The 14,395-nt window shown below is 34.0% G+C and overlaps 1 protein-coding gene across 1 annotated transcript in view; it reads right to left on the reverse strand.

The window, feature by feature from the left end:
• Positions 1-14,095, reverse strand: part of LOC150098033 (uncharacterized) — a 58,384-nt gene extending 44,289 nt beyond the window's left edge. The window contains exon 1 of the mRNA XM_090406663.1: positions 13,945-14,095. Within this exon, the coding sequence (XP_090262789.1) occupies positions 13,945-14,095 (151 nt within the window). The remainder of the gene's footprint in view (positions 1-13,944) is intronic.
• Positions 14,096-14,395: the final 300 nt, after the last annotated feature.

Consider the following 14,395-nt stretch of genomic DNA (forward strand, 5'->3'; position numbering starts at 1 on the left):
AATCTTTTACTATAAACTCGACCTTGACTCGATCTTCTGTATTATGCAGCGCAGACACTATAAAATTTTTATACTTCCATGTTTAAGCATTTTTCATTGAATATCATCTACTTCTCTTTCCATATTTCAAGTTTTTTTTTATTACATTTTCTACCTCAACTATTGATATATACTCCTTTGTACATTCCTCTTGAGTGTTTTCTACTGTCATTCCGTTACTTTTTTGATTCATTTAACCATCTTTCAAAGTAATTACTTCACACTTCTACTGTAGCTTTATATTAGCTTTATCATCTCTGATTCCTTTCATGGTACTCTTTCCTCCATTTCGAAAATTTTTCACTATCCACCAGAACATTTTGCACCTTTCTGATATTGATCTTCTCTATTCATAGCAGTCTTCTTATGACTTTTGTTTAGGTACTTTTTTTTTACACGTTGCTTTGTATGCTTTGCTTTATTGTATATTTCTTTGTATTCCCTACGCGTCACATGGTGACACGACAAGCTTCCTTCTTTTCTAGGACTGACTGCTTAACTACCATGAAGTACTGATTTTTCTATCCTTACCAAAATTCACCACATACCTCCCCGGATGAATCAATTCACACTTCCTTCAAAGATTTGGTTTTTGTTGCGATTTTTAATGAATAATATTTGTATATTTAAGTCTACGTTTTTCACTTCTACAAGTTGTCAATTTTGATTATTTTTAAAACTTTTGTACATATTTTTCTTTTCAGTATGAAATTCATTTTTATCCTGCTTAAAATTAAATTATGATCGCTTCCTGTTTCAAGTCCCCTGTAAACTCTTGTATCCTAAACCAGCATGAAGATATCACCACTAACAATAACATTGTCAAGAATTTTTTCTTATTTCTTTTGTATTCTATCCAAATGAATTTGTGAACATCTTTAGGGAATCTTCGCATCCTAGAGGAAATTCAAACTATTTCCGTATAATTTTCTGATATAATTTTAGTACGATTTTTAATTGATCACAGGTGTTCCTAACAATTTATTTATTAATAATGCTATTATTTTGGTTTCAAAAAAAAAAAAAAAAGTAATAATAAATGCTTGAGATATTTTAAACATACAAAGGAGTATGTCTGAAATTTAAAATAACCACTTTAAGGTGTCGTGGGTGGTGGGTGGTAACATGTTGGTATTCGGATTGGGCGGAAATACGTTCGAGGCGATTGAGGCCTTGAGACTTATATTATGCATTCTTCTCTGACCTTGTCTGTCTTGCGATGAAATCCTGAATTTTCAGGAGGGTCACTTTCCAACCAAGGTCACTTTCCAACCGAAAGGCAAATGTTGCATCGTCCTCTTCTGCCCACTGAGGAGATGCCGAGGAGCAGGTCAAATGCTTATTCTAATATCGTTTATTTCCAGCTTCCTGGTGCTTTGAACTGGTACAAAGAAAATTCTTTATCTGTAGAATGTATTATTTAAAATTCTTTCTTTCTTTTTTCTTTTACCCTAACTAACATGCAATTAAACGTCTCTACAACACTCACGCCACTTAAGACCAAATTTATTCTTATCTTCCTGTATTATATCACATTTTATGGAGTTGTCATATTATAACTCAAAAGTATGTTGACCTTGTGTTTAGAATAGCTATAAAAATGATTTCACAGCTTACTAAATGTTTGTTTCCTTGCCATCTTAAAAACTTTTGCGACCTCAATTACGTGTTCAAAAAGTAGGTCATCGAGGACAATTTCGTTATTTTTTAAATGACCACGAGAATTGTTAATTATATACCCATTAGCGCTTCAACACGTACTCCCTGTTATTAAAGTTTTAAAGATGAGTTTTAGTTTGAAATCAAGTTTCCTCTATGATTTTTATTGCGGAAGCTTTTCTCTCGAAAGAGACTATGAGATGTTGTGCGAAATGGGATGATTTTATAACGAGAGTTACAATACCAAAAAATCAGAATAGTCTCGATGTTTGTACTTAAAAAGCATTCCATTCGAAAATGTAAAACTAATTGAAATCCAGGTTTAAAAGAAAAATACTGGAAACTAAGGTCATAAATTCGGTTCTCTAAGTATTATTGCCTACTTTTTAAGGTAATCATTTAAGTATACTGAGTGGCTACTTTATTAGGAACACTTTTTCATTTAGGAATATGGGGGAGATGTTCCTAAAAAAAAGTGGTTACTCATATATTAGTCTAAGAAATGCTTTTTGTTTTAGTGAATAAATATGATTTTCATTTGATATAATAATAATCAGCTAATGCTGTTTATTCGCTTATAGGAAGTAGGCAAGACTTTTTGACCCTTTTAACCCTTTCTAGCTTTTTGAAACTGAGTGGGCAGTTCAGTCTCCACAGGTAGCCAATCAGAGATGGCTAGCCCATGACTATCAATAATTATAAGCGGCAAACGATGAAGAGACGGGTAAGCAAGTACTGCCATCTCTTGGTACATAATAGGATATGTTACTGACTGAAAATAATGTGGGTTCTACGGTCGATTTTCTTGAATTCACGGGACGGAAAACCCGCTTGCCCATGACAAAGATCGACTAACTCGGGAACCGGCCGAAAATAGGCTTAGAAAAAAGTTCGTCCAGTCAGCGACTAGAGTTGAACTGAAGTCTATCTTCTGGCGATCTAGCGTAGAGGATGCAAGCGTCACTTCCACTGAGCTACACATGCCTTACTTATTTAATTTAATATATTTAATCAGAATGTCCAAAAGAGTGTTGAAGGTTCTGGTTCTGCAGCTGTCCGATGCTGATTTTAATCCATTTGGCGAGAAATAGAGTGGAAAAACACGACGCACACACATTTCTCTCTCTCTCTCTCTCTCTCTCTCTCTCTCTCTCTCTCTCTCTCTCTCTCTCTCTCTCACACACACACACACACACACACACACACACACACACACACACACACACACACACACACACACACACACACGCACGCACGCACGCACGCACACGCACACACATAAAGGATATCAATGTCAAAAAATAATTTCCTTGATACTCAGTTATTTGATATTTTATTATATAATAAAATATAAAAGCAAGTATATCTCTTCAAATACCTATGATTTGTTCTATTATATGAGCATGAAAAATATATTCAAATTTCGAATTTTGTTAAAACAAATCGCCTATGAAATAATACACCATACTTAGTATAAAAGCATACAAGAATTAATTGTATAATGTTCAGACTTATGCATCCTTACTTTATGAAAATAATAAAAGTACTATTAAAAAAATAACTGGAGTCCTTAGAAAAAGGTGGTGTGCCCTGTAGGACCAAAAAACAAATAACTAGTTCCTCAATTCTTAAATATAAAACCAGTAAATTTCTAGTTAAGATTAAAAAAAAAAAAGGGTACCACCTAAACTGAATGGAAAACAGTTTGGAAGACCAAGAAGACCGAAATGATTGGAAGACCAAGAAAATGAGGGCATGAAGTAACACTCCACTTGGCCTGAATCCATTATAAGAAAAGGAAGAGGAAGAAATAGAGCAGACTACTTGACAATGAATGAACACTAGGAACAGCATAGTTGAATGATCACAGCTCTATTTGAAAACATCTGCAGATTCCTCACTCTACACACACACACACACACACACACACACACACACACACACACACACACACACACACACACACACACACACATTCCCATCGGCTACATGACTGCATCCTATCACCATGCCACGAATTCATGTCACATTGTGCTCTGGCGCTCGCCTGGTTTAGAAACGTTATGACTAGTTCCTCCATAATGTAATTGAAAGATCGGCATGTATCTTTGTGGATGGCAAAGACTTACGTTAGAACCTCTTCACTGTCGTAAAAAATTAATATAAAAATAAAATGTCTTTTTTTCAACTGAAGGCGAGTTAACCGATCTCATAGACATAAGATTTTTTCTTCTTTTCCAGAAACTGCTTTTCATCGCAACAAATAGACTTTACTGTGTGCATGCGCACAATAAAAAGAAAGGGAAAAAAAGAAGAAAAAATCGCAGGTATAAAAATTTAGAGTATGAAGTTCTCTAGGTGCGTTTCTTAAAGTATCTGATTTAGAGGATGCCAAACAAAGGAATCTGAAAGTAGAAGCAGCTTTCATGATACACCTAAAAATGGGATACCCTCCTTCTGCAAGGTTACTATCCAACCAAAGCATAATTAATACTCAGAAATTATCGTTAAATCATGTCATTCTGGGTAGAAGTCTAAAATATAGAAAATGGTATAACCTGTGATAGGAAGAAGAGAATATATCCAGAAGCATATTTTAGAAAATTTTGAATGTTTGAGATTAGAGACAGCAGCTTAAAAAAACTGTTAATATGAAAATAAAGAAGAATGAGGATGGATATCAGATTAATGGCTTGGACAGGAAACTGGTTGAGTGATACATATAAATGACTGCTGACTGCGAATGGGAGGCAGTGTCTTGGTGAAGAGCGACGAGTCGGGTACCATAGGACTGCTGCTATTTAGCTAATATATTGATGACACTTATTATAGTTTAATGAGAAACATCAGTTGTTCGCAGATGACGCAAAGTTTGGGAGAGTTATGACCCTTCAGGAAGATATTCAAGTAAGCTGGCACTATCGAGAGAGAGGAGATAAGGAGTTTTTGCTTTCTCATAACAGACAAAGGAAAAATTGCTATCTTGGATTGGCTGTGAATGGAATGGTAACAGCTGGTCGCGGCATGTGTTTAGGGAGGGAATTCTAATAAACAGTAGCTATGGAAATATTTTTAGAAAAGACATTTCACGTTGTACAAAGTGAAAGTTTGCATGATGGAGAGTAAAACCAAAATGGGGAAAGGCGTTCATTAATCAACCAAATGTCTCTCTTCTGTGTGAAACCGGAGAAATTTAGGAAGCTCTTGTAGATAGCTACAATTTGAAATACACAGTTCTATGGTACATGTAATAAGTACTTAAGGTGGACAAAGGTTATCTGCATAGGATCAGTCTGTATACATACTTTATCTTTGAATAAAGTAATACTTGATGCGATTAGAAAATAAAGGGGGGAGGGAGGTATTCTCATCATCTTTTTTTTATTAACACTACATCACAAGAGCATTATATTTCCTTTGTCATTCTAAATCGCCGGCCTGGTTGGCCGAGTGGTTAACGTACCCGCATTCCAACCAACAGGAATCCCACTGTGGGCGTGGATGTTTGTGATTGTCTTTAGGTGGGAGATGAATATCATCGCATATCATATCATATATGTATCATATATATATATATATATATATATATATATATATATATATATATATATATATATATATATATATATATATATATATATATATATATATATATATATATATATATATATATATATATATATATATATATATATACATATATATATATATATACATATATATATATATATACATATATATATATATATGTATATATATATGTATATATATATACCGTCTTCCCAGATGAGGAAAATATCTGGTTCCGATGTATTGATGATATTTTCCTCATCTGGGAAGACGGCGTCAATAACCTCTATTTATTTTTAGACCACCTAAACAAATGCCACGAAAAAATCTCTTTCACCCTCGAACTGGAATCAGATGACTGTCTTCCCTTTTTAGACCTCAAACTTACCAGATGTGCTGAGAACATTAAAATCTCAATTTTTAGAAAGCCTACTCATACTGACAGATACCTTCATGCTTCCTCCCATCATTATCCCCCACAAAAATGTGGTATTATTTCCACTTTAGCCCACCGAGCCAAATCATTACTTACAGAAGAAACAGAAATTATAAATGAACTCAGTTTTCTTAAAAAAACGTTTATCAACAATGGCTTCTCTCCAAAGAAGATTGACAAATTTCTTTCCCCCAGGCACTCAACTACTGCTGAAGATCCCCCTCCCCCAAGAGCCTTCATCTCCTTACCTTACATCAGCTCTCTTTCACCAAAACTGGCAAAGATTCTCAAGAAATTTAACTTCAAAACGTGCTACACTACGCTTCCAAAACTTCGTTCATTACTTTGCAAATATAAACAGAAACATCTTCCTACTCAGTTTCCAGGAGTCTACAAGATTTTATGTGATTGCGGAAAGCCATATTATGGACAGACTGCTAAATCCATCCTTCTACGTTTGGATGAACACCGTAGAGATATCTCCTATAACAGGACTAGAGCTAGCGCTCTCTCTAGCCACGTTCTCTTTTCTGCTAACTCAGACGAAGGCCGCCAGCACATTGTAAACTGGACTCAAACTGCTAATATCCATGTGTGCTACGATGAACTGGAAAGAAAGATTGTTGAATCAAGAGAAATTTCTCTAGATTCCTCTCATATCAATAACAGCCTAAGTTACAATCTCTCGGACGCACACGTTGCTTCTGTTCAGTACTGGCGCACTCGCGACAGCGCGTAGTATTCGTTTGTATGGAACTCATACTTGCATTTTTTCAAACATGCTACTGTTTTTCACTTGTTCTGTTAGTACAATGTTAAGTCTCTAGTTTTTTTTATATACTTCTTTGAGTATGATACCTGATGATGTTCTTGTAACGAAACTAGTAAACTAGTAGTATCTTGTTAAATATATCTTGCCATCTTTTCTCTCGGTAATAGTCATTAAACTTATTTTATATATATATATATATATATATATATATATATATATATATATATATATATATATATATATATATATATATATATATATATATACTGTATATATATATATTTGTTATATATATATATATACGTGGCGTTTGCACACCACGGCGCTTGGCCGCACGAAGAAAGACTTGGTTTCGAGTCTAGTCGGCGACTAGAGGAAATTTTTCTAAGCCTTTTTTCGACCGGTGTCTTTCTGTAAACTCAAGAAAATCGACCGTAGAACCTACATTATTTTCAGACATTAAATATATTGTGTTAGGGTTAGGGACCACGAGATGGCGGCACATTTGAGCCGTCTCTCTTCACTGCGTACCGCTTAATTAGTGATAGCCTTGGGCCATCTATCTCTGATCGGGTGCCAGTGGAGATTGAACTGCCCACTCAGTCTCCAAAAGTTAGATAGGGCTAAATGGCCTCGCCTACTCCCATATACGGGAATAAAAAGGCGTTAGCTGATATTTATATATATATATATATATATATATATATATATATATATATATATATATATATATATATATATATATATATATATATATATATATATATATATATATATATTTGTATTTGTATATATATATACATAACCTTTATTGGGTAGGAGCAACATAAAAAAATAAAAGTTAAGTAAAAATAAAAACAAATCTGAACTAAATCTCTTTTGATATTTTGACTTACACCTCGGTCTTATAAGATCATTTGCAGGAAAGTCATGGCATTTTCACAATGTTTTCTTTCTACACATCTTTTTACATGAATCCTACTTACGAAGAGATGTAAATCTATCGTACATTAGTACTGGGGAGGGCTAAGGATTGGATAATCGAAAAGCCTAAAAACCAAAATGAAACTTTTTCAAGCCACTTCAAGTCTCCAATAAGCAGAAAACATCGCTCCTTATGAGGCCACAACCGGGTGATTTCACACCGGTGAGATGAATCTCCATTTACCACTTAAAGACATTTACAAACATTCATACCACATGAGATTCGATCCCACGACTTACTGGTTTGATTGCGAAATCAAACTCGGGTAACCTTAATTTGAGTTATCAAAGTGCTTATGAAAATCAGTTTCCAAATCATAATCGATTGGGTATCAGCCATCATCGTCTTTTTTTTTCTGTCTTAATTTTTAAATTCAGCTTTAAGTTCAGCTTCATACTTTCATAATCATATTTAACTTCAATACTTTGACTTACAACTTCTTTGCATCCATCCATCCATCCATCTCGTTTCTATAGGTGGGCATCAATAGTACGCAATCAATCGAGAACTCTCCATGTAACTTCTACCTTCTTCAACAGTAGTTCAGAGATTTTTGACTAAGACAATCTGGCATAATAAACTTCCTATTTCCATCGAAACTATCCACGACCTTGCTATGGTCAACTATATAAGGCTTTGGAGTAATTTATAAAACACAGGTTAAAAAGTTCAATGGAATTCACCTGATTTTTCCATCAGATGCTAAAACATTATGAAGTGATCTCTTGTTTCTTCTTTTACGAAACCTGCTCTTCAGGAATTTCTGTTTTCATAATTATTTTAACCTTTTATTCATGTTTTGTAAAATATTTTTTTCCATGTGATATAAGAAAAAGCTATTCTATATTTTTTGTAGGCTTTGGATCCCATTTTATGAATAATAATACAAATCGTTTTCTTCGAGTGCTTCAGCCATTCAAAGATTTTTCCAGTTTATGATAGAAAATTACAATAGTACCTTCATCTTTTGTATTTTCGAGAAGTTCAGTACTGATTTCTCTATGACATGAGATTTTTTTTTCTCCTCTCGATTATGCTGATAGCTTCTGAGTACAGAACTGAAAAAGTTCCAGTTCAAATGAAGAATTGGAGAACAAAAAATAACCTTCGTTCAAAGTATATTTCTATACTTTGAACGAATATTATCAAATAAGAAAAATCGATCATATAACTCACGCTATTTCATACAATAATATGTAATATAGAAGCATATAGTATAGATGGCAGCAATTGTCTGATGTTCTCTTCTTCTAGGATCAGTGATCTCAAGGCATTCGCCCCAGCTATCACTGATGGCTAACAGTGAAGGGTAGTCACTCTCCGCTATTAGCCATCAGTGATAGCTATCAAACTTCAAAAAACTTAGGGCTAAACGGCCTCTCTTACTCCATTTGAGGAATAAAAGGCATTAGGGGATTAGCGGATTATAATAAGTGAATACTTCACCTATTATCTTTAAGCATCATTAAAACAAAAGATTTAGGAGCTGTCAGAAAAAAATATTTAAAACAATTAAACTGTGCCGCTTGCAGTTACAATATGCTACCTAAAACTCCCAGTGTATGAGAGGAGTTTTTATGTTAAAATAAGAAAAACTGTTAACTGGTTGAAATATTAAAAAAAAAAAAAAAAAAAAAACTTCATATGTTTCTGTTTTTGATACAATCTTCGTAGGAGACTGGCTTAATGTAAGAAGATTGCAGGGTTTTTCCTTACGGAAACTCAGGTTTTTGATTCCATAAAACAGGTATATCACACACAATTAACAGACATAATACACTGATTTCATAGCCTTAGGCCATCTGTATGCGGTTGCCGAAATGTAGAGATAGTTTAATATAATTGATAAACCATACTTAAAAAATGTGACATGGACACTGCCATTATATAATAGAAGGGCGACAAATTGTCCTTCGCATATTCCTGGATGCCTTCCATAGCTTTCCAAAGACATTCCACTTGTCATTATATCAGAAGTACATGACAGATTTTTATAACCAGTGAACATTAGTAGAAATAATCTTAAAACATTCAGGTCATTTCCACTGGTTGGAATGACCTGACTTGGAATCACATCACTAGATGTACTTCTCTCTTAGAGTCTGTGATAGCCTGTTTTAGACGAAAGGGGCAAGTTTTGTTTATTATTATTATTATTAATTTGCTAATAGACAGATTGCTATCTGCATGGCTGCGCACATAACTGCGCACTCTGTAAACTTCATCATTTAATTTAATTTAAGTGTTTAATTGCCCGGGCACCAATTCTAAATAGATCTACTCTCCTTCACAGAGAAATGCTGCTGTAGCGTACATTTGTAATCATGTACAATAATATTAAATCTAACGAATTTTAAACTGAGTGGACCTCTTCTTCTCCTCCCCCCCCCCACTCTGGAGCAAACATATCGTCTTCGGCGATTATCTTATTCATATAAAAAATCTACATTTTATGTTTCGACAGCATTAATTGAATCGAAATTTTCTATGATGCAGTCAAGTGTAAGCATCTAACTTGCACATTTTTTAGTAAATTCTTCACGAGGTAGGACACATTAACATGTTCATTGCCAATCACGCGATATCGCGGGATGCGAGTTCTCACCAAACGGCCGATCACGCGTTATCGCGTGGACGTCGCTAACTAAATGAAAATAAAAAATAAAAAAAATTTGGCTACCACACGAAATTCTAATTTTCAGCTTGGCAATGAAAGTGTTAAAAGAAAAAAAAAAAACGCAACAAAAGCCACAAAATAGTTTTATTATTCTGATAAACAAATCATTCTGTTTTAAGATTATTTCTACTAATGTTCACTGGTTATAAAAATCTGTCATGCACTTCTGATACATAATTAGCATCCAATACGTGTATACACGTATTGGATGCTAATTATGTATTATACACGTTAATTATAAAGGCCTTTAATAAAAATTGAAGATTGGGAGTGAACGAACAAGCCAACGTACGAGAGAGAAAGGGAGGGAGAGGGAGAGAGAGAGAGAGATTTGTCGGTGCGGAAGTGAAATCCTATCTGCTAGTAAAAGTCTCGCAAGTCACAGGGAGTGGCGAGACATGTTATAACCCAGAACTACCTCAGCCCACTGGCCTACATCTGACTTCACAGAACAACGAGTCTTTGGAAAGCCTGCACTTGGAAAATGTCTAAGAACAACCTGATACCGAGTGCGGGGAGATAGAGATCCTAGTGAATTTATACTCTCGGAGAACTGCAGACAGTTAATAAAGATGTGGCGTATGCGTAAAATTCTCCATCTGCAATGGCTAAGATTTATGTTTGCATACTTGTTGACCGGATACGTATAGAAAAAAATCGAAATACTCAAGAGAAGAAAAAATAAGAGAAGAAAAGCACATGTCTTAATGTGAAGGAGAGGATACTATGTAAGTCTTGGTCATAAAATGGCTGCTAATATATGTTGGTGAAATTGATCCTGTTAATGAATCATAAATAGGATCAATTTCAACATTTTGGTTCACGAGATAATGTGGTTTACAGATTTTAATTGGTAAAGTCAGTTGGATTGTGCTATTAAAAGAGAAATTTTAATAAGAGCGATATCTTGTCTGATTATTTCAGAGCAAACTTTGTACATTGTGTACGCTGCATATGACGTGCTCTGTTTCTCGTCTATTTTCATATTTACTTGTTATTCTAGTTTTCTCACTCGATATACCTTCCTAAGGTGGAAAAATGGGGAATACTAGTAATCGATTTTGTGATTTTTTTTCTCTAAGATTGAATACAAATGAATCTTTATTATTTCAAAATTCCTACAAAAGACTTTCCAACAACTTCTAAGCAGAATATTTAAAATGTACTCTGGAGCAATGTATTTGAAGTTATTGTTTAAATTTAATGAAGTACGTTTTTGTACCCAGAAAGAGAATCTAATTAGGATACATACTCAAGTATATGAAGCGTAAATCAAAAAAAAAAAAAAAAAAAAAAATATATATATATATATATATATATATATATATATATATATATATATATATATATATATATATATATATATATATATTCTAAACATAATAATGATAAAAATAGGAAGGGAAAACAGAATATTCAAACATTCTGTAATTATTTGCAGTTTGAACTCAATGGATCACGATTATCCTCCAGGATTCCATAGATGCACCAGTTATTATGCGCGAACGGTTAGCGCATCCGCTCTACAACAATAAGTCTGCGGGTTCGAATCCCACAGTAGGCACGGATGTTTGTAATTTTCTTTAGGGTGGAAATAATGAAATTTGCAAGGCTTTGAAGTGGCTTGAAGAAGTTCCATGCTTGGTTTCTAGAACAAGGTTTCCGGATTATGTAAAAAATACAAAAATCACCCTTAACTTCCTCCACAGTATTAATGTATTATAGGTTTACAATAGTTCATACATGGGAGTCACACGAACAAAAGTGTTAATTCATATACGAAGATTGGAAAGGAAGTTCTGGTGACTGTTACGAATCCAAAGAATCTCATCAGAGTACGTCTGTGCATCGTTGATGTGCCCAGGGAGAATGCATCATCCTCTCAGAATAAATGTTGTACGGACTGTGAAGCGTAAAGATGTCGAATGGGCATTGTAAAATATTTTCAAAACAAACAATACTCATGGATAAAAATCGAGGAAGCGAGATGGTGGGATAATGTACTGATTACCTAGTAATAAGTACAGTACCTTTACAATTTGATAGAGGTTGATTACCCTCCCCTAGACAACTGGGGTTAGTAACTTTCCCTTATAAGATAATTCTGCAAGTACAAACATATTTCTTTTGACGAAAACAACCAAAAATGCTTCAGCTTGGTATCGGAAAATAATAAACGAAGAGTTAAATAAATATGCATTGTATATCTGTAGCCAAATAAGCAAATAATGCTTGCCTTTTGAAATTCTAAAATTTTCGAAAGTGATCTTTTGAAAAAGCAAGAATGCAAATCTTCGACATATCATACAAACCTTCGATTACAAACCTTGGTTTGGTATGGCACTACTTTAAAAATGTGAACTCTACTCATGATCTTGTATGTTCACCTTTTATTTTGATTAGGAGTTTTACTGGCCTGACACAATAAGAACCAGTTGTTTCAAACTTTTGATTATTATCAGAAACCCAAATAGAACAAACCCTCTAATTACCATGTTATCCCACTCATATTTTTGAAAGTTATGTAATTTTAATAACTACTCTGAGTTATGTGAGATTTCATAACAGCATGTTGAAACAGTTCTCAGGTCAGTGAAAATCTTAATTTACATAATCTTTCGTAGAGTTCGTTTCTTTTATGTAGTACAATGCTAAGATAACCAAAGTTGATCTTTGTATTCTCTCACCATTTTAAAAAGCTTTAAATGCAAACCCCTCATCGAACCTGCTTCTCTTCCTCATTTATTCATCTACTTCTGTCCTTTGGAACAGCCTTCCTCATGATGTGTTTCCCAACAGTTTCAACCTACAACTCTTTAAGAAGAATGTCGTTAGTTTTCTTCTTTCTCAACCCTCATCTACACGGCACTGATGTGCTATAGGTTCTTGTATTTCTCGTGCGTGGGATAAATGAAAAAATAATTTAAAAAAATAAATAAAAACATTCTTTGCTTTCTCGGTTATGAAAAAATGATTGATCTTTTTTATTCTTTCATTTAATGATTCCTGGTTTTATTCCGGATACTATGAAGCATTTAGAATTCTGTAGGTACGTTGTGTGATTATCGATTTGTGCAGCATTCGCCGAACGAGAGTTTATTTGAAGGATTCTGAAACTTCCATCAACTCAAGATAACCGGTTTAGCATTAACACGCATTCACAAAGATGCTTATATTTATGTTTGCAAGAGTTTCCAAAATGGTTGCCTAATCGCGAGGACGTTATAACATTTGCCCTCCATTCGAAAAGCCCGAGGTTCGAATCTGGTTTTGAATTATAATGCAAATTTTAATTTTGCATTATAATTCTAAAACATGTACATAAAATTGGAAATTTATGCATAAATAAGGTTTATGTATATATTGAACTGAAATTTCACGATATGTTTGCTATGTTTGCTCAAGGAAATGAGTGATCTTTCCTATCACTTCTCTGATGCCATTACACTTAAGTCAATTAACTGACATAAGGTAATAACAATTCACTTAATTCAATTAAGTGAATTGTTATTACCTTATGAAATTCAAAGACCTCAGGTCCTAAACCAACTAAACAAAATGATTTATTTCATTTACATGTAAAATGAAAGGTAAAATTAATCACCTTAGATTTGTTAATAAGATTCAATCCACTTCGTGAACAATACAGTAGGAGATAAATAATGGTCGCAAGAAACACCTACAAAAAGATATTTATCCAGAAGAGAAATTTATCCCAAGAAGGCTAGAAGGTTACTGCATCCTCTCATTACAAAAAAATAAATATTAAAAAAAAGAGAAAATTTGCGAATATATAAATTTCTTACCTGAAGGAAGCGCTGCTTCTGCTGACCTCGTTATTGTGCATAAAATCACAACAGCTAAACTGAACATGCCAGAACAGAATAATGTTCTTCTGCGGTAGTTGAAGAAAGGAAAAAGTCCTATTGGATATATTGGCAGAAAGTTTAATGCCATATTGTATACTATACTATTCTATTTTAATTTCTAATGCAGCTTGCATGAGAACATCCTTATTTGTAAAAATACGAGAAATGTCAAAACTTTTCAACGTTGTGCAGATTCGGTTTCCCAAATCATAGATTGTAAACTGAATGCTGCAGATCCGGATTTACACACTGATGTTAACTGCCAGTAGCCATCTCTGGTTATCCATTAAAGCAGTCACACTATGCTTTGCACATGTGTTCCAGTGTCGAGAGCTTTCTATGGGTGGCGTATGTAGTCGCCAGTTTGGCCGCTATAAAACAAGAAAAA

The sequence above is a fragment of the Typopeltis vanoorti genome, chromosome 16, assembly GCF_054136105.1.
Source record: "Typopeltis vanoorti isolate ZY-2024b chromosome 16, IOZ_Tvanoo_1.0, whole genome shotgun sequence".
Lineage (NCBI taxonomy): Eukaryota > Metazoa > Arthropoda > Arachnida > Uropygi > Thelyphonidae > Typopeltis > Typopeltis vanoorti.